The 26,220-nt window shown below is 38.7% G+C and overlaps 1 protein-coding gene across 5 annotated transcripts in view; it reads left to right on the top strand.

Annotated features, from left to right (window-relative positions):
* The window catches only part of relch (RAB11 binding and LisH domain, coiled-coil and HEAT repeat containing), a 55,254-nt gene that overhangs the window by 14,189 nt on the left and 14,845 nt on the right, over nt 1–26,220 (top strand). For 3 of the 5 annotated variants that reach the window (XM_034297866.2, XM_034297863.2, XM_034297862.2), the window contains 15 exons: nt 133–246; nt 1,438–1,629; nt 5,741–5,832; nt 6,065–6,382; nt 7,261–7,336; nt 8,627–8,722; nt 14,839–14,951; nt 16,847–16,937; nt 17,985–18,056; nt 20,809–20,949; nt 22,173–22,337; nt 23,583–23,730; nt 23,969–24,125; nt 25,901–26,024; nt 26,162–26,210. In XM_034297866.2, coding sequence (XP_034153757.2) covers nt 133–246; nt 1,438–1,629; nt 5,741–5,832; nt 6,065–6,382; nt 7,261–7,336; nt 8,627–8,722; nt 14,839–14,951; nt 16,847–16,937; nt 17,985–18,056; nt 20,809–20,949; nt 22,173–22,337; nt 23,583–23,730; nt 23,969–24,125; nt 25,901–26,024; nt 26,162–26,210 — 1,948 coding nt within the window. The remainder of the gene's footprint in view (nt 1–132; nt 247–1,437; nt 1,630–5,740; nt 5,833–6,064; nt 6,383–7,260; nt 7,337–8,626; nt 8,723–14,838; nt 14,952–16,846; nt 16,938–17,984; nt 18,057–20,808; nt 20,950–22,172; nt 22,338–23,582; nt 23,731–23,968; nt 24,126–25,900; nt 26,025–26,161; nt 26,211–26,220) is intronic. The other 2 variants (XM_034297865.2, XM_034297864.2) reach the window with 2 other exon arrangements.

Below are 26,220 nucleotides of genomic sequence, written 5' to 3'. Positions count from 1 at the left end.
TTTACTGTCAATATTGAAAGGATTAGATTTAAGCCAAATTTTATTACGTTTTCCATAATTTGCTTGCTTTGAAAAAATAAATCCAACCCCACCTGCAATTTAGCAGGTCTAACTGATATTTTTCCACTCTAGGAACCCATCCGCCCCCTGGAGAAACGAGCCTTAAATTTTTTAGTGAACGAGTATTTATTAAAAAATGAATACAAGCTGTCATCCATCACCTTCTCTGATGAAAATGATGATCAGGTAATGTTTAAAGCTTATTTATGTATCTAGGCATGTGCCAATAATCTGCAGGGGCTTAAGTATTCACCGCCCTTGAACTTTTCCACATTTTCTAGTGTTGAAAAATGGACCTGGATAATATAGTAAGCAAAAAAAAAAGTTGTGATTGCAAAAGTATTCATCCTCCATTACTGTTAAACCTCTAAATTAGTTCTGGTGCAAGAACACAAGCCACATAGTTGAATGTAGTCGACCTGTGTGCAATTAAAGTATCATATTATTTCTGTATTTATTAAATTTAATGATGCTCTGTAGGATGTTAAACATTTACAATATTTTTTTATAAGCAAACCATGATTGATACTTTTCCAGAACTTTGTCCTGGACCTGTTTTGATAGCTTCTTGGTTGTCTGGGTTCTTCCAGGAACAGATGTATTTCTGTTATGATCATGTGACACTATAATTTCATACAGATCAACACAATTCAGCTGATTATGTGATTTCTGATGGCACCAGAATTAAATTAGGGGTTTCACAACAATAGTGGTGAATACTGATGGACAACAAGACAACTTTTACTTTTTTAAATGTGAAAAAATGGCAAACTATATACATTTTTTCTACCCACTTCAGTATTATAGGATATTTTGTGTAGATTGATGACGTATTATTCTAATGTGGTCCATTACAGTTTCAAGATCTAACACTACACAATGTGGAAAAGCTCAGGGGGCTGAATAATTATGCAAGCCACTGTATAATATGATGTATCATAATAATCAATACTAAAATAATTATGGAAAATAACACTACCCCTGCATTCAAATTCAGAGAAGACTGCCAAGCTAGTTTGCATTTTTGGGCAGCGTTAGAGCAGCTTTGAAGTTTTATTACACAGGACAAATTTGAAGGCAGCATAATATATTCTTCTTGCTAATATTCCTTTTTTTAAGTGTATATATATATATATATATATATATATATATATATATATATATATATATATATATATATATATATATATATATATATATATATATATATAACTGTTACAGTATGTTAAGCAATCTCGATTATATATAAATCTAATGTCTAATGTTCACACATGCCTATAGGTACTTGGTCATGTTTACTCGTTTGCAATATCACTGCAGTCTTCGTGACATCTTCATGACCTCAGAAGTGTGTGTTTCTGTTTATTGTGTGTGTAGGATTTTGAGTTGTGGGATGACGTGGGCTTGAACATTCCCAAACCTCCCGACCTGCTGCAGCTCTACAGAAACTGTGGCAGCAGCCAACATTCGCGACAGGAAACTGTAGATGTAGCTGTCGGCGTTGACGCTAGCGACCTGCCAGTGGACTACATTACCCAGGAGCCTGTGCAGAAGAACGAGACCATACAGGTACCTTGATGGATTTGATTTGTTTTATGAATCGGATAAGAAGGTGACAAGTTACCAGATTTCTGGTTATTGTACTTTGTCTGCACTGAGAACTGAGCAAAATGGCATTTATAACCTTTTTCATGTTGTTTGAGCTGCACCACACTTACACTGAGATTATAGGAACCAAATTCAGGTAGGAACTAACAGTTGGTAGACTATAATCCAGGTACCTGCACAAGCCAGACATATTTGCCCAAAAAGACGTCCTTGCGCATTTTAAATATCAGCATTGCATGTCAATCAGCATATCTCATCTGCATATACACAACACAATGTGATTACGCACTAATTCAGCACCAGTTAAAACAATATTGCATGAGTGCATTACACACTGATACACTTAATATATCTTATAACAGATTCATTGTAAGATAGCATGTACATTTAGACATATATTAGTCGACTTTGATCCAGTGTTTTTATTTACACCCATTATTTTTATATAATTACCCAGATTCTGTCCTTATGATACCAAAGCCCCTGTGTGTGTCGTCGCTCTGGAAGCCTTTTCCGTCCAAGCACATTTAAAGATTTAATATTTCCTTATAAATGGCAGAAATCAGTGAGCTGAGGAGTGTGTTTGACGGCTTTTGCCTGCAAATGACCTATATGTAACATGTAATCAAAAACTCTGAATTAAGAGTCTGAATGCTTTTGAATAATTGATTATATGCATACTTCATTTTGAATTTTCATTGTTAAACCGCACCGTTAAGCATGAAATTCAGTTTCAGATTTTAGATAGCTGTTTTGCAAACTACACGATTCAATTACAGTGTAAAGTTGAATTTCAGATGGTATGGTAAAATTCCAAATACTAACATTCAGATTCAGATTTTTGCATTTAATTTCAAATTTTCATATTTCTAATGGTATGATTCTAACTCTATAACAGTAAAGCAGATTGGAGAAAATCCCAATGCATTATGCAGTGCTTCTCGTACATAATATATGTCAGAATGCATACAGCAGTGCTGAGTAATGCATTTAAATATTCTGTGTTTTGGGAAAAGTCAGTTACAGAGCATCGCATGCTTTTGTTACATCCGTTTGTCTCTTAAAAACATCTCCCACAATGCATTGCACCTAGGAATGGCTGCAAACGCATGTGCGACACTGTAATTACGCCATAATATAATGTGCGTGTGCGTGTGTATGTGTGTATTTATATATATATATATATATATATATATATATATATATATATATATATATATATATATACACAGACACACACACACACACACATATATATATATATATATATATATATATATATATATATATATATATATATATATATATATATATATATATATATATATGTTCATAACTTTACATTTGCCTTGCAGAATCTGCAAAATTTTAATAACAAAAAAGAGGGATCAATGCATATTGTTTTTTATTTAGTACTGCCCTAAATAAGCTCTTTCACATAACAGATATTTACATATAGTCCACAAGACACAATAATAACTGAATTTACCCAAATGAACCAGTTCAGAAGTTTACATACGCTTGATTCTTAATACTGTGTGTTGTTACCTGGATGATCAACGACGGTTTTTATGTTTTGTGATAGATGTTCATGAGTCCCTTGTTTGTCCTGAACAATTAAACTGCCCGCTGTTCTTCAAAAAAATCCTCCAGGTCCCGCACATTATTTGATTTTCCAGCATCTTCTGCATATTTGACCCCTTTCCAACAGCAGCTATATGATGTTGAGATCCATCTTTTCACACTGAGGACAGTTGAGGAGCTCATACACAACTGATTCTCAAGAAGAAATTATTATTATTTTGTCTTCTGGGAAACGTATATATCTTATGTAGCTTCTGAAAAGCAGTACTAAATGAAAAAGTTGTAAGAAATAAGACCTTTAAACAAAATAATATATAAAAATAATAATATAAAGATAATATAAACTACACACACACATATTGATTGATTGGAATGATTATAGTACTAGAAATAAAGATAATTTGCAAAGGCACATGAAACTGTAATTATATTATAATAGGAGCCTACAGCCATATTAGCTCTGGTTAGTTTATGTGCCTAGTCATTTCACTAGGGAGCAAGACAGCAGAAGGAAACTAATCATTCTCTGATAAATAAACCTGTGCCTTGTTTTGGGAATGTTGAGCAAACAGGATTATGTTCCAGCGGAATTAAATCATGTACACTGCATGGCTGTCCTACCGTGAGATCTGGAGATGTGCCACACTGCAGTTTAGTTTCAGCTGTAGTCTGACATACCTCATGTGTAGCTTTCAAAAGTGTGAGGTGATGAATAAAACATTAACGGTGTTCCTTTTCTCTCCTCATTTCCTATACATGAACTTACACACACTCAGGAGTTCTCGTAGGATATGAATGTTTTTCAGAGCTAGCTGGATTTCCACGAGTACCACATTTCTTGTGTAAATGCTCCTGTGAATGATTTCCGAATAAATTAGTTTGCTTGATAAAAGAGCTCCATTTTTTAATAATATATATATATATATATATATATATATATATATATATATATATATATATATATATATATGTATATATATATAAATATAAATATTTAATATCAGCCGTTTCTTCCTCTACAAAGTCATTAGACAACTGGCATTTTACTACGTAACTAAGTATTGTAAAATGGCGAATAAATAGATTTTGTCGAACCTGTGACCTAGTCTGCAATCTTCATTAGTCAGCATATCAGCAAATACTGTTATCATCTTTGGTTTCTGTTTGTTTCCTGTTTTTAGTGTGTCAAGGCAGAGCATGTAACAGCATCACTGTGAAATTAATTACAGGGGTGAGAAAGATGAGCTGGATAAATAGGGCAGGGCGAGACCCTTTAAATCACATTTAACATTAGTTAGTATGTAGAGTACCATTGTGCTAAAGACATTGTGCTGTACATTGTGCTGTTATACTGTATATACACTATATGGTCAAAAGTTTGTGGACACCTGCCCATCACACCCGTATGTGCTTTTCAGATTCCAGATTTAGTCCCCCTTTGCTGTTATATTAACCTCCACTCTTCAGGGAAGGTTTTCCACTAGATTGTGGAGTGTGGCTGTGGCAACTTGTGTCCTTTCAGTCACAAGAGCATTAGTGAGGTCAGGCACTAATGTCTGATGTCGGGTGAGGAGGCCTGGTGTGCATTTGCCATTCCAATTCATCCCGAAGGTGTTCAGCGGGGTTGAGGTCAAGGCTCTGTGCAGTCCGCTTGAGATCTTCCACTCCAACCTTGGCAAACTATATCTTCATAGCCTTCCTGTCAGCTCGAACTAGTCTGGCTATTCTCCTTTGACCTCTCCCATCAACGAGGTGTTTTCTGCCTGCAGAAATGCCGCTTACTGGATGTTTTTTGTTCTTCACTCCATTCTGTGTAAACTCTAGAGATTGAAAACCCCAGGAGATCAGCAGTTTCTGAAATACTCAAACCAGCCCATCTGGTACCAACAACCATGCCACGGTCAAAGTCACTGAGAACACACTTTTTCTTAATTCTGATGTTTGATGTGAACATTAACTAAAGCTCTTAACCTGCATCTACATGATCTTATTCATTGTGCTACTGACATCTGGGTAGATGTGGATTATTTTGTGCATATACATATATTTGTGCATTCTGTGGTTCAGTGGTTCTCCAAGTGGGGTCTATGAGTTTTTTTTTTTTGGTAGAAATCGCAATCCACCATTATTAAGTTATTACACTTATTATTGAGTTATTATAGGTATTAACCGATTTAACTGGGTTTAATCCCATTACATCGGCCTATAAATAAAGTCAGCTTAGACCTTAATGTGAGCTGTCTATGGAAAGTTCAGCAATACAGAAGTCCTGGGGCTACAGTAATATTCAGAATATTATGGTACACATTTGATAAATGTGCCTAATATTTGCATAGTTGGATTATGGTCATAAAATAAAGTTGTATTGAGGGGTCCATTAAATTTATTTCACCATTAAAGGGCTCCCTGGCTGCTAAAAGTTTTGCTGAAGCCTTGCTGTCTAATATATTTCTCTCTTTCTCTCTCTCTCTCTCTCTCTCGGTGTCAGCAGTCGGAGGTGGTGCAGGAGCTGGAGTACCAGATCAGCCTGCTGAACAGTGAGAAAAAGAGTCTAGCTGAGCAAATAAAGAAATTACAGAGGTGAGTGATGAACAGGATGAACGTCATGAAGTTTTATGGAATAAAAAATGCCCCATTGCTTTCCCCTTCTCTCCCATGCAAGCTCAGATAAATCAGCCTCAGTCCTGTGGTTATTACTGTGTCCAATTATTGCAGCAACATACTTTGGTTGATTGAGCGACTTGCAAGATAACTATGCTCCAGAAATAATTTACATAATAAACTCTAATTGTGGGATTATGTGATTTCTCAGTGAGATCCAGGGTCTGCAGAGGAACATGGTGGTCCCTCCGGTAGCCCTGGTGGAGTGTGGGGAGTCAGAGTCACGGCTTCAGCGTGAGCAAGGTCTCCTGGATAACGGCCAGTATCTGGACATACGAGGAGTCACAGAGCTTGACGCTAATGCAGACTCCAAATCTAGCAGTAACACTACCACTAACACCAGCGCCACCACGATTACCACTACTGCCACTGCTGCTGAGAATTCCTCTTCATCTACACCCAACCACAGCAAGTTTAAAAGCCCTGACCAGCACAGCAAAGGCCCTGTACAGTTTGACCAACCAAACAGGTGACACACATCCCACTTAAGAACAATATACACTTTTATTACACTCATATATCATAGCCTGATTACAACCACACCACGCCTTATTTGCTTTTGATTTGCTCTGGTGGTTTTATGGTAAATGTTTTTTGTACTCCGCACTTTTTTTTTGTGCTAGACAAAACTGAATGGTCTGAATCTTTTGTTTTTTTCGTTTCTTTTCATTACAAAGCAGACAAACACCACTGATCTAGTGCACCATTATCAGTATTATGTCTGGACTGGCTACATGTGGATGTTATGTAAAGAATAAAACACGACAAGACATGATGTAGGAAAATGATCAACAACAGGGCTTCATGTTGAACCGTTACTCTGAAGTTGATTTTTTTTTTATTTTTATAAAAGTATGTCCCTGAAATGCTTTATTCCTTTTATACAACAGCAGATTTCCAGCGATTATAATTTTTTATTTATTAATGAACAGCACAAAAACACATTTTATCCATTTATAGTTGCATTTAAAGTTTTTAACGTTACTGTGAGACAAGTTATTCCCTGTTGTCAGTTATAAACCTTTTTCCTTCCCTAGCCTCTGTTTTAGGGTTTTATTGTGGAGAAAAATAGTAAAAAGTGGTGCAACACAACCTGTTTTTCATTTTGACCACTGGGTGTCACCACTGCACTGAGTGAATCAGATTCATGTTCCGGTGCCCAGTTCACAGATGTTCTCGGTCTCTGTGTATTCCATACATCATCACTTCACACATCCTCTCAGGATTACATGCTGGATGCTGACTGTTTTGGCTCTGTAGTGGCTAGGGAACAATTAACACATAGCCGGAGAGCGTAATAGAAGCCTGAGGAAGCCTGTAAAAGCATGCTTTGTGTGTTCTTTGCAGAAAGCTGTCTCCGGCCTTCCACCAAGCACTTTTGTCCTTCTGTCGAATGTCTGCTGACAGCAGGCTTGGCTCTGAGGTGAGCATGCTCCAGTTACACACAACCACACCTACTCCATGTACAGAGCAACTCTCCTCAAAAGACCACCTGACACTTCTGTTATTGGGCATTCATGCAGACACACACACACACACATACACACACACACGGTCCTCAGAAATCCAACATTTCTGACAAATTAAACAGGAATGCATGAAGGCTCTTTGATATCAGATAGCATTATTGTGAATAGCTTTTGTTTACTGCATGTTTGCTTATGATATTCTTGTGATTTAACAATAGTAATGAGACGTATAATTATTATATAACAAAAAAACTAACTACAGTAAATGCTAGTTTCTCAGTTTGCTAGAGAATTGGCATATGTAGGTCGAAGCTGTTGGCCAAGTTGATTTTATTTATTTATTTATTTATTTTAACTCTGAAGAAGTCAGGCACGTACATGTCTTGGGTGTGGGCTTTCCGCACCACCTCCTGCTCCACTTGCGTCACCTGCACAGCTCTTTCTGAAAATGAAAGAGGCCTGAACGGTTGTAGGCACCCCTGGGAAAAGCCCTTAATGTGTACAAAATCTGATAATTTAACTTTGTTTAATTAGTTGATAAAAAATGAGATCGGTTCAGTAGCATTTATTGTTAAGCGATCATAATTGAACTTTGAAGTGATTCAAGTGATTTCACATGTAAAATTGTTGCATTGTTCCAAGTTGCGTTCAATACTGTGGAATGTCTGTGTTAGTTCCTGTTATCATTTACGTCATAGCAGCTATAAAGAAATTTTCCCTCATCAACCTCAAAAAAAAAAAAAAAGGCAGATTATCCTTTTACCATGAAAATGCAAAGCCTTCTGTCCTGAAGAAGACTTTCCAATGGCGGAAAACGTATTTGCAGCTTTACCTCTGACCATTACAAAGTGCTGACACTGGACATTCCTTCCATAAATGTAAAATAAATAAATGTCTCCATATAGAAAGCTTCGCCATATCAACAATTACACGTTTTTTTTTCTAAAAGACGTATATGTGAAAGTCCACTGTACAATTTCTGTGTAAGTTGTTACTATAGAAATGATAAAATATAAGAACAAGTGCATTAATATAAAACTTGCAGACGAAATGAAATGATCCCCACCGCTATCACATGACTATATGTCCTGGTGATAAAGATCCCCCCAAAAAACAAACAAACAAACAAACAAAAATGTTAAAAGTGTGATGGAAAGAAATGAAATGTTTGGCATTGGCTGAATCTCTGATTTCTTGTACTTTATGTACTGCGGGCGTGTGTTAACAGTGTATTGCTTTGTCAGGTGTCACGTATCGCTGACAGTGAGGAGAGCGTGATGCTGATGCTGGGCCGCTGTCTGCCTCACATTGTCCCCAATGTCCTGCTTGCCAAGCGTGAGGTACGCACACGCACGCACAAACACACACCCACACAAACACTTCTCTCTTTTCATGGGCAACACCATGCTGCTGTCGTTGTTTTGCTGTCTTCAGTTTGAATTCGGCACTGACTGGACTGTGTTTTCATTTTCTTTCACTAATTCTCATCTCTTGTCCCCTGTCTTCCACTTCTGCGTTGATTTTTATTTTTTTTTTGCATTTGCTCATTTATTCTCCCGCTTTGGTGCATGCCTCTCTGCTGCATTAGAGAATGGTTGTGCATCTGTGTCAGGTGAGTGGAACACATATGCACGCTGCTATGCCAGTCCGCCTCTCTCCCTGTGTGTGCGTGTGCGCGTGTGTGTGCGCGTGTGTGTGTGTGTGCGCGTGTGCGCGTGTGCGTGTGTGCGCGTGTGTGCGCGCGTGTGTGCGCGTGTGTGCGCGTGTGTGTGCGTGCGTGTGCGCGTGTGTGTGCGTGCGTGTGCACGTGTGTGTGCGTGCGTGTGCGTGCGCGTGAGACCACTGACCTTTTAGTTGCCTTTATTTGTCTTTGGCTGCAGTGTGGTCAACAATATTTGTCAATTAATTGCCATGTTTTATGTTACCCAGAGACATTTTAATCATTAAAAGGAGGCGTGGCCTATTAGTCATGGTGAAGTAAGTATGGTCACTGTGCCTGCCAGTCACAACAAAAGAGGCGTGTCCTCTGTACCTGTCAGTCCCAATTGAGGAGACATGGCCTTTGTGAAGGAGGTGTGGCCTCTGTGTCAATCTCAGTGAAGCAGGTGTGGTTTCTGGGCCTAAAAGTCCTAGTGAAGGAGGTGTGGCTTCTGCATCAATCTCAGTGCAGGAGGTGTGGTCTCTGGGGCTGGGAATCTTAGTAATGAGTTGTGGCTAAGCTAATTGAACACTGAGTCACACTGAGTAACATTAAATACAATAAGTTGCATTGTATTGACTCATTGGCTTCTTTAAATGTGTTGAATTGTTCAACATTGTGATATGTTGTGGGATATTTTTTTTTGTTTTATTTTTTTGCAGTACCGGTGTTATTCGCTGACATGTTTAATTTCCCAAATCAATATATACAGTACTGTGCAAAAGTCTTAGGCACATGCAAAGAAATGCTGTAGAGCAAAGATACCTTCAAAAGTAATTAAATTAAATGTTTCTACATTAAAAGAAAATACTATAAAGAGCAGTAAACAGTAATAAATAAAACAAAGTCAATATTTGGTGTGCCGATCCTTCGCTTAAAAAACAATAGATACAGTAGTTTCAGGTATAATGTGTGCAGTTTTATAAGGAAATGAGCTGTAAGTGTTACTGAGCATCTTGCAGAAGCAGCCACGGTTCTTCTGGAGACTTTGACTGTCACACTTGCTTCTTATTTTTGCAGCAAATCCCAGCAGCCTTCATTCTGTTTTTTTGTCTGAAAAGTGGTCTCTTATGTAATATGCTGCTTTCTTTACTGACATATAAACATTTTTCTGTAACATTTAATTTTGTGCTGGAAAACTAATGTTTGGAAATCTAAAAAGATTTTGTACTGAATCGATAATGCGGAAGTCATAAAATGTAAATCCATAACAAAGCTCGCACTAAAAAAAATAGGGTGCCTAAGACTTTTGCACAGTACTGTATGTTAGGGGAGGTTTGTCATTGAAAGAATGATTGTTTGTGGTAATGAGAAAGTTTGCATATGATGTTTTGTGCACTTGTTGCCAGCAAAACATCACTCACAGGTCCATATTAATGATGCCAGTCATTCAGTTAACATTCGCTCATGTTCATTTCTCCTTTCCCTTCTAGACAGTTAAATCGTTTAAAGGACATTCACAAAACAGCTAGTCATGCATACATGCACACAGTCTTTCACACACACAAACACACACGTCTGTCACACCTGCTGGGTACATGCCACCTCTGCCTCCTAGGCCTCTGCTTTGCATAGTGGCGTTCTCAGCCAAGTAGAGGCAAACAACGCAGGAGGGAGTGGGAAGGAGAAATTTCCTCATTCATGCCCTCATTTAGTGGACTTTGAGCTTTGTCTGTTAATCTCAACTGTCCAACTTATGTTCCTAATATTCAGTTCCAAGTGCTTAACTGCCTGACGCACACACACTCTCAGACACGCCCTCAAGGTCTGTGATATGGCACCCGGTACAGAACAATGGGCTATTAAGTGTTAGTTGCACACCTGTCTGCTCTACTGCAGTTACAGGTTTTTAATTCTTCAGCCCACATTATTGCAGAGATAATGACTACGAGCATTTGGCAAGTGTTAATAATAAAAAAAAAAAAAAAACTTGAGTTACTGATTACCACATAGTAAGCAAAAGTGAGCATTGAGGGAAATGCCAACTATGAAACACATCTAAAATGAAATTCTGAACATCCAGCAAACAGCACACACCATTCGCTTAAAATTGTTATGATGGTATATATTTCAATCAACACATCAGGCTTACTGTATATAATTGTCTTTCTTACCAAGGAACATGGTTGGTGTCTGGTGTTTGAGCTAGTCAGAGAAAATTATAGCTTATATATATAGTTACATATCTATCTATATATTTATATATATATATATGTGAGAGAGAGGGAGAGAGAGAGAGGGCAGATATCACAGCTGAACACTATACTAGTGATTATATTATTATTAGTAATAAAATGATAACTTTTCTTCACTGATGCATGCAGAAAGAGCAGAACTAGGTATCGGTGAGTAATGTGCATACAGTATGTCAGCGTCCTGTCGTGATATTCCCAGCTGCCGGGCTCGACTGAGTCATCTGATATTCCAGCAATTATATGCATTTCTGTGTAACTGTGCGTTTTCATTGGAAATGCTTTGATTTGGCAATTCAGCCTGCAAGTAGTCACATCTGTCAAAGGATAATTTATCCTGCTGTCTTGGGGGAATTGGCATGTTTGCCTCTGTCAATTAGTGTGACGCTAGCTATTCACAGATATCTGTCTTTTCATGTCTTTTCAACTAATCCAATCTAATCATGAGCCAAACCTAGACTAGATCGGTGTAGATTGGACAAGCTGTCCAGTTTAGGTGAGTCTGTGCCCACTGTAGGCTGACTGCAGGCCACCTCAATGTTTGACGTGTTGTGTATTGTGAGATACTTTTCTGCTCACCACGGTTGTAAAGAGTGATTCTGTGTTATTATAGTCTTCCTGTTGACGCGAACCAGTCTAGCCATTCTCCTCTGACCTCTCTCATGAATAAGGTGTTTCTTCCTGCAGAACTGGATGTTTTTTGTTTTTCACACGAATTCTGTTTAAACTCTAGAGATTGTTGTGTGTGAAAATCCCAGGAGATCAGTTGCATTTTTCCAAAATACTCAAGCCTATCTTGCATCAACAACCATGCCACAGTCAAAGTCACTGAGATCACATGTTTTTCCCCATTCTGATGTTTGATGTGAACATTAACTGAAGCTCTTGACCTGTATCTTCATGTTTTTATTCATTGTGCTGCTGCCACTTGATTGGCTGATTGACTGGATAATGAATGGGCTGGCGTTCCTAATGAACTGCTCGGTGACAGTAGAATGGCAATTGATTTTCTCATGTCACATAAGGAGAATAATCCTCAGTTGCCGAGGAGCATATCTGTTTATACTGCTTCTTTTTTTTTCCATCATTTTACTGCTCTATGCAGTAGTTACTTATACACCCAATGTTTTTACAGTCAGTTCTGCATTCTTAAGATTACAGACACCTGTATAATGTTAAGCAACCTTGTTCCTCAATGGCAAGGTTTGTATTGCTGTTTTACAATCTTATCTTGAGAACTATTCTACAGTTACATGCGATACTGTCCTATATACCAGGGGTCATCAACTGGCCGTAGTTCAGAGACTCCAGGTTTCTAAACATGCACCGTATCGGCTTTTGTAGCAGATCCTTTATTCAGTTTTATCCATTCACATGCATTTATTTAAATTATTTAGCTAAAGGCAGCTCTTCCAACCCGAGACTAGCTACAGGGCTTTAGGTCAGAAAGAAAACATAGTGTGTGAATGCGAATGGGCAAAGAAGTATGCGCTTTTCCTCCTCTTCCAGCTCAAAACAGATGTCTCATCTGTTCAGGGTTTGTGGCACTAAGCAAAAATGGTAATGTGACGTGCTGGTGTGAAAAAGAAAAACTCACTTCAAAAGAGAGATTAAAAAAAACAGGCTGGTGAGTATATGATTTTTTATAGCTGTTAGAACATAATTGATAACAGGAACTAAGTTGTTTTGCCAGCGTTTTACAACATTAAATGAAACTGGACTCCCAAGTGATGAGAAGCATTCTTTCTTTAGTCAGGAGATTGTGAGTTTGAATCGCAATGATGATGCAGCCATACTTGGCTGAGACTCCAAGAGAGAGACAGAGCATATTTGTCTGGGCTGTCAGGGTGGGAGGGATTGCGTTACTGTCTCTCCTCTCAATCACAGTGACACCAGACATCTGTGAGCTCATGTATGTGGAAGAGGGTAGATAGCACTTTGCTCTGAGAGTGCTATGCTGCCCTGTGATGAAAAGATACACTTTGTAATCTGCTGTTGTGTGATAGGGGAGAGATCGGTAATTGGCAAATGACCAGATTGGGAGAAAATAGGGGGAAAAAATAATAATGTAGCCGTAAATCAGGTACAACATGTTGTTCGTCAATAAATTAAAATGGTTATTATTGACAAATTGCTATGGTATAATAAACAACTTATGATAATCAACTTTGCATCAGGTATGGCGGCGTCACATGACCCCACCGTTGATTAATTTCCTATAACAGCACACCACAGAGTGTTTTAGAATGTACTTACATTCAGGATGAAAAATGCCAGCTTTTTATCATGGACAGTTTAACTATAAGGGTCACCTTTGCAACCTAAACATTTGTTCTTTGTTGCATTGATTTTGCAGATATTTTTGCACACTATATTTAGTCTTGTGCAATTTTTTGTGTGGTTCATGAGTAGAAATATTTCTCTACAATCCAATACTATATAATTGTAAATGTCTGAGTGTACATTAGTTTTACAGTGTTTTTTTTTTTGCAGTGTTTTTACAGTGTTTGTCTTCGCAGCTTGAATGACTTATTTTGATCTAAGACGTCTGTTTCCAGTCATGGATTTAAGTGTTTTTAAATCTTCAATCTTGACACTGTGTTCATGTGGAGTGCTGTACTGCATAATAAAGTAGTGAGCTAAGCTAAGCCATATGCTCAGCCTTGCATATTTATGATAAGTGTCACTTCCCTTCCCCTTTTTTGTTGTCTGCCTGGAGCTTACAGTTGCTCCTATTGCAGAAAACTTCCGCACATCAACGTGTGGATCAGGGCCAAATAAAATGTTTCATAAGGGCCTGTGTGCATGCCCCCCTCTTCCTGGTGCTAGACGCCATGACTTGTAACTTGGTTCAAAGGGAAGTAAGTAGCATAGCTGGACTCTGATGCATAAGGCCAGAAAGGGGGGAGGGGGGTGTCTGGAGCTCTTGGCAGGTGAAAATGTACCGTCAAAGTGAAGGAAATAAAAGAGGAGTATGAATAAACAGGCAAGGCGTCAATCTGCCTGAAGTCTCGCCGCAGATTTGTTTAACTTTCCTGTTTTCATGTCTTCATCAGCTTTGTTTATTTACGACCCTGCCCTAAAGGTGTGTGCTCTGTGAACCAAACATTGTTTGATAGGGATCAATCTCAAGAAAACACCAATGTAGTGTTTTCTCTTTTTAGTGCGACCCCAAAACTGAACTAATGCGTCATAAGTAACCACTGCATGACCATAAGGAGGCCAAGTTTGTGACATAATGATGGGATTTTTATGATTATGACCAGCAGATGAATATAGAAACCATTTAAAAAGCAGTCAAAAAAGCTATGCTAATATTTGTCCATGCTCTCAAGAGGACAGAAATATTGCTGTATTTTTACTACACACACCCAAATGAACACTTTCAGACCTTCTCCTTTGTGCTGAAGGCGAGCCCTGTGTTGTTCCCTGTATCCTTGACCCCTGTTTGCCAGAGTGTCCTGTTACTTCCCTCCGAAGGTGCGAGTGTGTTTACAGGTGTGGGAGTCGGAGTGTTATATTTATTTTAATCTCACACCTGCATTTGTGTTTGTTTGTGTTGTAGGAGCTCATTCCACTCATCCTGTGCACAGCCTGCCTCCACCCCGAGCCCAAAGAGAGAGACCAACTACTGCACATCCTCTTCAACCTCATCAAGAGACCTGACGATGAGCAGAGGTGTGTGTGTTTGTGTGAGTGTGTAGGTACAGTGTGGAGTCCAGTTTCAAGGAGTGTTGTCCAGCTTCGCTCATCTGGAGCCTGATCTTTTTGCTCATTCTTTTTGGCAATAGATGGCATAAAGATCATTGGTGAACAACAAGTTGCAAGTCTTGCTACAGATTCTCAATCAGACTGACGTCTGAGTTTTGACTGGGCCATTGCAATACATTCAGTTTCTTGGTTTTGAACCACTACAGAGTATCTTAGGCAGTGCGCTTCGGATCCTCTAGGAAGGTGAACCTCAGCCCCAGTCTCAAGTCTCTTGCATACTGGAACAGGTTTTCTTTTTTTTTCTTAGGATTGCCCTGTATTTTTCTCCATCCAACTCACCCTCAATTCTGACCGGTCTCCCAGTCCCTGCTGATTAAAAACATTCCCACAGTATGATGCTGCCACCACCATGCTTCACACTGGGGACGGTGTTCTCAGGCTGATGCGCAGCAAATGCTTATTGACAGACTTCCTTTAGACTTCCCAGTTTTTATCTTTTCTCAGTACATGGAAGCGAGATGAAATTCTTGTCTGTAGTAAACCCTCATATGCTACAAATGTTATTGGGTTGAAGAATCGCTGGAGGTTTCCTTTAACACCCATTATATTACCTCATTTTACTACAAGTTTGCTTTATTTGCTCACAAATCCAGGTAATTTAAAAGCAAGCTTGTCCTTGACCTTGGTATCATACAATATTTTGCTAATTTGAACTAGCGTGATCTGCATCATGGACACTTCAAAATAAAAATTCACCCTACGTTCCATTCATGATGCAGCTCCTTATGAAAATAGCGCTTCTCTACTGTTTAGGTAAACTGTATTATTATTCTTAAGACAAGTGTTTTTAAGGTTTCTTATTTTGATTGGATTAGATGGCGGTATTTTATGTCATTCATAGCAAAACCTATAATGAATGATGAATATCTTTAAAAAAAACTTAGCTAGCTAGCCAGCAATAATAACATCACTCCTTAATACAAACCTCTGATAGTTTTTAAAGAAACAGGTTATATTTTTTAGAGCCATCAACTGTCTGTAATACAGGTTTACTGATCTAAATGGAGTTGTATATGAGTCTAAATGAAAAATGCAGAGCTGTAGAGCTCCATTCTAGCAGAGGGTGGGGCTAATTTCTGGCCCAGAAAACTGTAAGTAGCAGTTTCAAATGAAGCCACTAGTCAGAAGGATTGCATGGCAAAATTGTTAATCTCAGTATTTCCAATGTATCTATGAAATTATGTGATTATTACAGGTTTAGAATCTCTTTGAAAAGTTACAGAGTGAACCTTTATATACAGTGCTTTATATAGGCGAGGCAAATTTATTTATGTAGCACATTTTATACACAAAGTCAAAAAAAAGGTCTGGTGCATATCGGAGATCTTCTGGCAGCTGGTTCCAGCTTTGAGCAGTGTTTAAGCTAAATTCTGCCTCACCATGCTTGGTCCTAGCTAGCTAGTAGGTTTGCTTTCTTCAAGTAAATCCGATGTGTACAGTATGTATATTATTGCAGGGAGCTTACTACTGGAATATTAAGATCCCTTAGGCGAACTGAGTAAAAGATGCAATATCAACAAAAAAAATGATGAGTAAGCACCTCACTTCCCAGTATTTCCCAGTTCCCGACTACACCCCACTCATTACTCATTGCGCTCGTGTTTAGGATGTGTTCGGTCAAGCTCTTCACTTACTCTTAAAGAGCAGACTAACTGCTCTAGAGCTTCACTGCAATTACTTGTACTGTAGGAAATGCAGAAGTACACTTAATATAAAGTGGTATCAAGGCTGTTTTTAGCATAACTTTCATTTCTGTGGTGGTTGCCTCTAACACTCCACCATTGTTTCTTTACCTCCTTCAGACAAATGATCCTTATGGGCTGTGTGGCTTTTGCACGGCATGTGGGCCCAACGCGGGTGGAGGTGGAACTTTTACCACAGTGCTGGGAACAGGTCGGCTCTTTCACCCCTAAGCCACACACACACAAACATACACTGTAGTGTATAAGTGATAAATTTGGCTCTGCTCTTCAGTGTAGCATTTTGAATAAAACAATCAGCCCTTTAATTAAACCTGTCATTGCTGAATGTCAGCTTTAATTTGAGGGTATATGCATCCATTTTGCCACCAACCCCACTGTGCTGCAGTTCAGACACAAAACAACACAAATTGTTATTTCTATAAATAGTTACATACACCACCAGTCATAGGTTTTTGAACATGTGGAGTTTATCTTTTATTACAATTTAATCACTATTATAGGCACAGACCTAAAAAAAAATTGATAAAGAATTGCAATGAAAGCTAAATCTTATTAACCGCTCACTCTCAGATCCTAATCAGTGTTTTATTAAATGGCCAATTTGAAATCTGTTATGTAACAGAAGTTGAAATGCAATGCAAGAAAAACAGTTATACCTTTATAACCCTATATAACTATATAACTTATCCTATAGTTATATAAACCTATATAAACCTATCCTATAATTCATTCATCTACATGACATTTTTATCATTTAGAATGCAAAGGAAATGTTAATTTAAACAGAGTGCTCCCACACGAGGACCAGACAAACGGACCTCACAAGTTGTTTTCTTCTGCTCACATTTGATTCTCATAAATATGAGAAAAACAGACACAGTGCACTCGTTACAGATGTGTAACATCCCGTTTGGTCATCAAAGCTTGTTCGATACTCATAGTCATACTAACGCCCTCTGAGAGTTTGTTCTTAGCCATAAACGCCCTTGTAGTATAATTTAATTGTGAGTGTACACCTGTTTATCTTAGCGACACCACAAAACAGTAATTTTCAGCGCCATCACTGGCTTTGGCAATAAGACGATCGGTCTTGTGAGGGGGAAGCTGGTAAACACACTGAAGGGAAAGCAATCATGTGGTCAGCCCATGGACTCACTCTATCATATTGTGTCTTCTTTGACTTGGCTGGTTTTGTGTGTGTGTGTGTGTGTGTGTGTGTGTGTGTGTGTATGTTCAGATAAACCACAAGTACCCAGAGAGGAGGCTGCTGGTGGCGGAGTCTTGTGGAGCGCTGGCCCCGTATCTGCCGGTAAGACTCATTCGTCTTACTGGCAAGACTACATCACACCCAGGATGTCATCGAATCCATCATCGAGTCCCATTTAATACTTTTAAGAATGTTCCTGTTGGCACGAACACGTATACAACGCACTTTGTCAAAATTGTGTAAATCATATTGATGTGTTTGCGTCTATAGTATAATATGTTCGCAAAATATTAATGTACTTGCTTTAAACAACAAAGTTGTGTAACTTTAAAGCACAGCTCCATCGCTCTCTTTAGAAAGAGATGAAGCAAGGGCAACACTATCACAGGCGGCCGAAGAGCATTGTGGGTAATATAGGAAACCTTTAACCAAAGTGAAAACAGACCAACAAAAAGTTTAAACTAAAAAATCAATTCTGAATTTCATTACAGAGTAAATCTTGGATGCCGTTAAGACTGCACGTTGATTATAAAGACGAAGATGCCATTAAGTCATTCAAGCTGGAAGTTTCCTTTATGTTCGGGGGGGACTATTATTAGTTGGATAATTTCCAATTTTCCTTTTTCCAGTTTTGGAAAACAAGCCCTAGGTTCCAAATTTCACTATGTAAAAGTGATTCCCAGTTGACCAAGATGGTTACCTTCATAGCCTTACAGTTTCCCGTCTTCAAATTTCGATTTTATTTGTGTAGCACTTTTAACAATGGATACAACATTGTCACAAAGCAGTACAGAAATATATAAATTCAAGATATAAATAAATTTATGAATTTATTCCTAATGAGCATGCCAGAGGTGATTGTGACAAGGAAAAACTCCCTGAGACGACATGAAGAAGAAACCTTGAGAGGAACCAGACTCAAAAGGGAACTCATCCTCATAACTCATCCTCCTTCTTCTATAACTGTGTACTACATGGTCAAAAAGTGCAATTGTCTAACCAGGAAAATTCATTATAGTTTCCACATGAAGTCTATTTTGTTGAAGTTATCAACTGTTAACTTGAGTGGAAAACTGTTCGTGGGAATTGCAGGCCTAAAGCTATCATAGCAACTGTAGTGCTAAGCCATCGTAGCAAAACTTTTCGTATCAGTATGTATCAATATCAGGATCAGAATCAGAATGAGCTTTTATTGCCAAGTGTGCTCACACACACACACACACACACACACACACACACACACACACACAAGGAATTTGACTTGGTATGAAGCTTCCAGAACAAACATACCAATAAGATGGCAAGACATATAATAATAAAATTTATTATTACTACTAATAATAATACGAGAGAAGATAAAATTTACAAATAATAATAATATGTGTATATATCGTATCAAAGTGAGAATGTTATTAATTTCTATACATTACAGTAAGTCACAGTGTGTCCTAAACCACCTTAGCAAGACTTCGCTTAGATACGTTCCTGGAAAAGAACTGGATGCAGTTTAAGGTATTTATGGAAAAGATTTTAGGTGAGGTAGACTTCTATTACTTGTTGACTACATTAGCTTTGTAGCTCCAGTGCAAAACTAATGAAGCAAAATGCAGACATCAAACATGTCATCAAACATATGAGGTAAAAATTGAAAAATTATATAAATGAGATTTTTTTTGCTGAACTGTTCCTGTTCCTTGTGAACGATTTTTCATTTATGATGATATGCATTATCATGTCCCACGTTTCTGTGAAATCCAAAGCTCAGACTACATCTGTAGAGGCCTCTCAGTCGCCTCGCTGCCAGATCACAGTGGATTTTGATTAGTTTGTGGCAGCTAACTTGGCGTAGTCTAGATGTCCTTTTTTCCTAGACACAACTTTGGCACACGTCATGAAAATGGTCCGCAAACTTGTACAATTCCAGTAACTTCTTATTTTTTTTATTACTTTTTTTTTATTATTGTGTTCAATATGACTGGTCTAACTAAAGGTCCAAGTTTGTGCTGAATAAAATTGCAAAATTACTTAATGATAGTGTACTATATCACCGAGTTACAGTCAAAAATAGAAGGATGTGCCCAGACTACCACTTTACGGCTTTAAGTTTTATAAAGTTATCCCTAGCAAGCAGAGAAATTCTGTTCAGAGTGCAGAACTTTCAGTCAACCCAGCATTTGTGCCTGCAAGTAAAAGAAGACGATTATCATATGTTTTTAAGAAGAGCGGGGAAAAAAACAACAACAGGAAATTTCAGATGATTTTATGGAAGGAATATAATTTGAATACATCTATTTTGTGAGGGGTTCCAATTTTTTTCACTAATAGCCACCTCACAAAAAAATTATTTAAAAAATACTGTATATTTTGTAGTAAAAGGGTTTACAGGGTTAATACAATAAATTATTACATTTAAATTAATAAATAAATTTAATAAAATTATTAATTAAATGCATACCAAAATAGCAAAAAAACTTGAAATGGTTAGCATTTTTTCTTTTTTTGTTTTTTTATCATTTTTTTTCTTTTTTTAAAGAATTATTTTGTTACTGGGGTTTGCCCCCTGCATTGTTAATGTACTTCTAGTAAGATAGCACACTTGTAACCGACTCCTCTAGATCCAAGTGTTGGCACGGCTCTGTACATGTGGGCGGATTCCACATTAGTAAGAAAAGGGCTTAAAGCATGTAATTATATTACGTATCTGTCTGTTTAGCTTAGTGATTGTGAAAGTGTTGATACAGAGCAGATTCTGCAGTTCTAATTATAACATGTTGTGTCTTTTCCTTAGCCACACTGTAATAACTGTGTGTGTGTGTGTGTGTGTGTGTGTGTGTGTGTGTGTGTGTGTGTACAGAAGGAGATCCGCAGCTCTCTGGTGCTGTCCATGCTGCAGCAGATGTTGGCGGAGGACAAGGCCGATATGGTGCGAGAGGCTGTTGTCAAGAGTCTGGGTGTCATCATGGGGTATATTGACGACCCAGACAAATACACCCAGGTGTGTGTGTGTGTGTGTGTGTGTGTGTGTGAGAGAGACTGTGTGTCTGTGTCCCCATGTGCAACCCTGTGTGTTATCTTGAGTTTCTATGTGTGTCCTTGTGTTTCTTTGTGTCCTTATTCATGGCTGGGGCACTGTATGCTTCCCCAGGTTCCCATGTGTGCTATGAGTTTTCCTGGCTTTCCTGGGACTTTGTGCATATGTCTGTATTCGTCCCTGTGCAAGACCCCTGTGTTTTTTTTGTTTTGTTTTTTTTTGTCCCTGTGTTTCCATTGGTCTTTTTGTGTATCCCTGTGTTTTCCTGGGTCCTTGTATTTATACCTGAGTGTTTTCCTGAGATCCTTTGTATTTCTCTGGTTCTCCATGTATATTTCCTTTGTATCCCTGTGTGTGTCCTTGGTTTTCCTGTGTTTGTCCCTGTGTTGTTTCCTTGCCTTTCCTCTATATCTCTGTGTGTTTCCTTGCCTTCCCTGTGTATCCCTGTCTGGTTCCTTGCCTTTCCTATGTATCCCTGTGTGTCCTTGGCTTTCCATGTATATTCCTGAGTGTTCCCTTGCCTTTCCTGTGTATCCCTGTGTGTGTCCTTGGCTTTCCTGTGTTTGTCCCTGTGTTGTTTCCTTGCCTTTCCTCTATATCTCTGTGTTTCCTTGCCTTCCCTGTGTATCCCTGTGTGTGTCCTTGGCTTTCCTGTGTTTAACCCTGTGTGTTTCCTTGCCTTTCCTTTGTTTGTCTCTGTGTTTTCCTTGCCTTTTCTGTATATTCCTGAGTGTTCCCTTGCCTTTCCTGTGTATCCCTGTGTGTGTGTCCTTGCTTTCCTTGTGTATCCCTGTGTGTTTTTTCTGGCTTTCCATGTATATCCCTGTGTGTTTCCTTGCCTTCCCCATTTATCCTTATGTGTTCATTGGCTTTCCTTGTATATTCCTGTGTGTTTCCTTGCTTTCTTTGTGTATCTCTGCATATTTACCTGGTCTGTGTGTTTTCCTGGGTCCCTGTGCATGTTTTTTTTTTTAAATACTAGGTCTAACATGGGAGCTTTATTTGTACATTTTACAAATCTTATCTCTGTGTCTGAAGACTCACAGAGCTGCAACTTTCACTAATGATGCACTTATTTAACTCTGTACTGTTTTTATCTAATGTTCTGTTCTCTAAGGTTCCTTGCCTGTAGTGTATTGGTTTCTGACGTGTGTGTGTGTGTGTGTGTGTGTGTGTGTGGGGAACAGGGCTTCGAGCTGATGCTGCTGTCTTTGGGTGATCTGTCAGAGAGAGTGATCAGTGCCACACATCAGGTGTTTATTCCTGCCTTCGCAGCGTGGAGTACAGAGCTCGGCAACCTGCAGTCTCATCTCATCCCCTCACTGCTCAACCGCATCGAGAAGCTGCTCCAGGTTACAACACACACACACACACACACACACACACACACACACCTTCTTATTCTTTGTGTAGCTGTTTATTTTGTTCAGAGCACCAGTCACTGCAAATCCATGACATTAGTGTTGTAGAGCTGTCTCAGAAGATGGAAATAAAGGAGAAATTGTTAACTACCAAATGAAATAAACAATAGCTGATGTGGATGATTAAATATAACAAAGATCAACAAAATCATCTTGTCTCACATGTTCTCACACTCACAGCGACTTATTTTTTTAGATGAGTTTCTTTCAATACTTATCTATATAAATAACTGGCAGCATTATGATGAATATAATATATCTTACTGAAGGGTAAAATTGGATCATGTGGTATTTCAAGTAAGTACAAATTGTGCTGCCAAACATGATCTTCATTCTGATTCTGCTGCACAACCCAGCTGTTATTCCTGATTTACTGAGTGCTCATTTGGAACAAGGCGAGCTCATTTTCTGATGTATATGTGTCTGTCATTATATTGTTCTCTCTCTCTCTCTCTCTCTCTCTCTCTCTGCTTCTTTCTTTCAATCTGTCTCTCCATCTCTGTTTCTCTGTCTATCTCTCTCCCTCTGCTTCTTTCTTTCTTTCTCCATCTTTGTGTCTCTCATGTTTTCCATCTGTCTCTCTTTTTGTCTTTCTCTGTTTCTTTCTCTCTGTCTCTCTCTTACTGTCTCTCTCTGCCTGTTTGTCTCTTTCTCTGCTTCTTTCTTTCTTTCTCTTTCCATCTGTCTCTCTTTCTGTCTTTTTCGGTCTCTGTTTCCTTCCCTCTGTCTCTCTTGTACTGTCTCTCTCTCTATTCTGTCTCTCTGTCTGTTTCTCTCTGCCCGTCTGTCTCTCTCTGCTTCTTTCTTTCGTTCTTTCTTTCTTTCTTTCTCTGTCTCTGTTTCCTTCTCTCTGTCTCTCTTTGTTCTGTCTCTCTATCTCTGTCTGTCTGTCTATCAATCTATTTCTCTCTCTCTGTCTGTCTGTCTGTCTGTCTGTCTGTCTGTCTGTCTGTCTGTCTCTTTCTCTGCTTTTTTTTCTTTCTCTCTCCATCTTTGTTTCTCTCTCTACCTCTCTCTCTTTCCATCCGTCTCTCTTTCTCTGTCTCTCTGTCTGTCTCTTTCTTAATGTCTCTTTCTCTCTGTTCTGTCTCTCTGTCTCTGTTTGTCTGTCAATCTGTTTCTGTCTGTCTGTCTGTCTGGCTCTCTCTCTCTCTCTCTCTCTCTCTCTCTGTGTAGCAGGGTGAACACAGTTTGGATGAACATAAGCTGCACATGTTCCTCTCGGCTCTGCAGTCTCTAATCCCTCCGCTGTTTGGCGTGGTGCTCCAGAACGCACCGTTCACCAGCCGAGCCACACTGCAGAGTGACATCACTCCCATCGAGGGTGAATACACACACACACACACACACACACACACACACCCCCACACCCACACCCACACACACACACACACACACACACACACACACACACCTAGCTCCAGATTTGCCTTTTGGTTTCAGTGTGCTATTAAAGTGTCATTCCCATGCAGCGGTTATATTGGGTGATTGTATGGTCTATTCCGAGCTCTAATGGCAGTGTGTGTGTGTGTGTGTGTGTGTGTGTGTGTGTGACCCCACAGTGACCCGGTTCCCGCGCCCGGCGTCTCCTCTGCAGGACGTGGCGTTCATTGTGGGCAGCAGGGAGCAACTGGGTGCACTTCTGCAGCTGTATGAACATCAGCTCCAGCATGAGGGTACCACAGGGTGGGAGAGCCTGCTGTGGGTGGTCAATCAACTGTGAGTCAGCTTACACACACACACACACACACACACACACACACACACACTCACTCACACTCACTCACACTCTCTTTATCACCATGTCTCACCCTTAAAATAGAGAGACAGAATGAGAGAAAGCAAACAAACTCTCTCTCTCTACCTCTGTTTCGTTGTCTCTCGTTTCTTTTTTTTTTTTTTTAAAGTTCAGCTAAACTGTGTTGTTTGGCATGATCAGTAGAAGTCCATCTGTACTGCCAGAGCTCGTGTTACATGGTTTGGCGATATTAGAGAATAATAAAATACAGAATTGTGGAGTCTGTAAAACAAAAAAACAACTTGAAGAATAAAGTAAAAGGAAAATATTAGGACCGTATAAACCCATTGTTTTCAACATATAACCAGTTCTGTGATTTATAAGGAATAAAAAACTTTAGGACATGCTGTTATAGGAAAACAATCAACAGTGATGTAGTGTGATGTAGCCAGACTAAGCCAAGTAACTCGTACCACCCCAAAGCTGATTATTTTCCCATAACAGCATGTCCTGAAGTGTTTTATTCCTTTTATACCACTGCAGTTTGCCAAAGGTTACAATTTATTTATTAAAGACTGACACATCATACTTTTTGTCCATTTACAGTTGTGTTCACAAAACATAGTTAATTAACTTACTAAAATAGTTAATTAAAGTTAATTCACTTACATTATAACAGCTATAAACATTCATTCCTTTACCATCCTCTCTTTTTTCTCTCTCTTGTAGTTAATAAAGCAAAAACAATGAAGCTCTTCATTTCATTTTTAACTTCTTGGAATTTTCTTTATTTGTAAAAGATTTTTAAAACAGATCATTCTTTTCTATTCAAACACATATATTCTATAACCTTTGCAACTATTGTTATAGTCAAACTAATTTTTTTTTATAAGGTGTTAGAAGATTTCCTAATCTAAAGAAAAATAACTTAAGAAAGCATAAATACGCCACCAAAATTACATCTCAGCAAGTGAAAATATCGTCAATGTGGTCAAAGTGATGTAATATTTTCTATTTTTTTCTACAAAGAAGCAAAACGATCTGCTAATAGAACTCAAAAATTGATCTTGAAATGTGTAAAAGCATCTAAAATCAGGTTATATAAAATTATGTTTGATTTATAATAATCTTGTCATAAAAAAAATTCAATAAATTTGCCCATGTTCAGGATCGCAAGATAACATTAAGATGATTAAGAAGATTGTTAAGATCCTTCAAAATTTTCAAATCTACTCTTTAATAGTTTAGTTCCTGTGGTGGAATAAGATTTAATGACTCCAATAAATTAATATAATGACGCATTTATATCAGTGTTGGATTATATTTGTATGATATCTTCAGGAAATAATTCTTTTTGTTACACTGGGTTACACGAGTTTTAAACCATGGCTCAAAGTAAACTAAAGAGTTTGTGGTAGCTGTGAGGTGTGAGGTGTCAGGATGTTTTTGTGTTCATGTGTGTATAATTCTGTTTCTATATTGTGTGCTATTTGTTACAAGACTCCACATCAGACTCCAAACTCTACATCAAATCCAGTCAATATCTGAAATGTTCTTCTACATTTCTGTCTCACACTTCCACCTGTGTTTAACTTGGTCCTGATTGGTGGTCCTCCCTGCACTGTTTGTTCAGTTGATGGTGGTTTGTGTGTGTGTGTGTGTGTGTGTGTGTGTGTGCGTGTGTGTGTGTGCGTGTGTGTGTGCGTGTGTGTGTGGTCCTCTTCAGAGTGTGACTCTCTCTGTATTCTCTCCACAGTCTTCCTCAGCTCATCGAGATCGTCGGCCGCATTAACGTGGCCTCCACCACCTGCGTGCATGAATTCTCCAGATTCTTCTGGCGGCTGTGCAGAACGTTCGGGAAAACATTTACTAACACCAAGGTGGGTCAGAGCAGGGGGGCCGATCTATATTTAGCACCTTGTATGATTTATTGCTCGGTTTTGGCCGGAGCAATAGGAGTTTGCGTTGCTGGTTTGAGCTCAGTCGGACTTTCTATTCTCTGTCTCTCATCCCGTAGGTGAAGCCTCAGTTCCAAGAAATCCTGCGGTTATCCGAGGAGAACGTGGGTAAGCGAGA

The sequence above is a fragment of the Pangasianodon hypophthalmus genome, chromosome 22, assembly GCF_027358585.1.
Source record: "Pangasianodon hypophthalmus isolate fPanHyp1 chromosome 22, fPanHyp1.pri, whole genome shotgun sequence".
NCBI classification, from domain to species: Eukaryota; Metazoa; Chordata; class Actinopteri; order Siluriformes; family Pangasiidae; genus Pangasianodon; species Pangasianodon hypophthalmus.
Note: the sequence above shows the minus strand (reverse complement) of the source record. Positions and strands in the feature narration are given on the sequence as shown.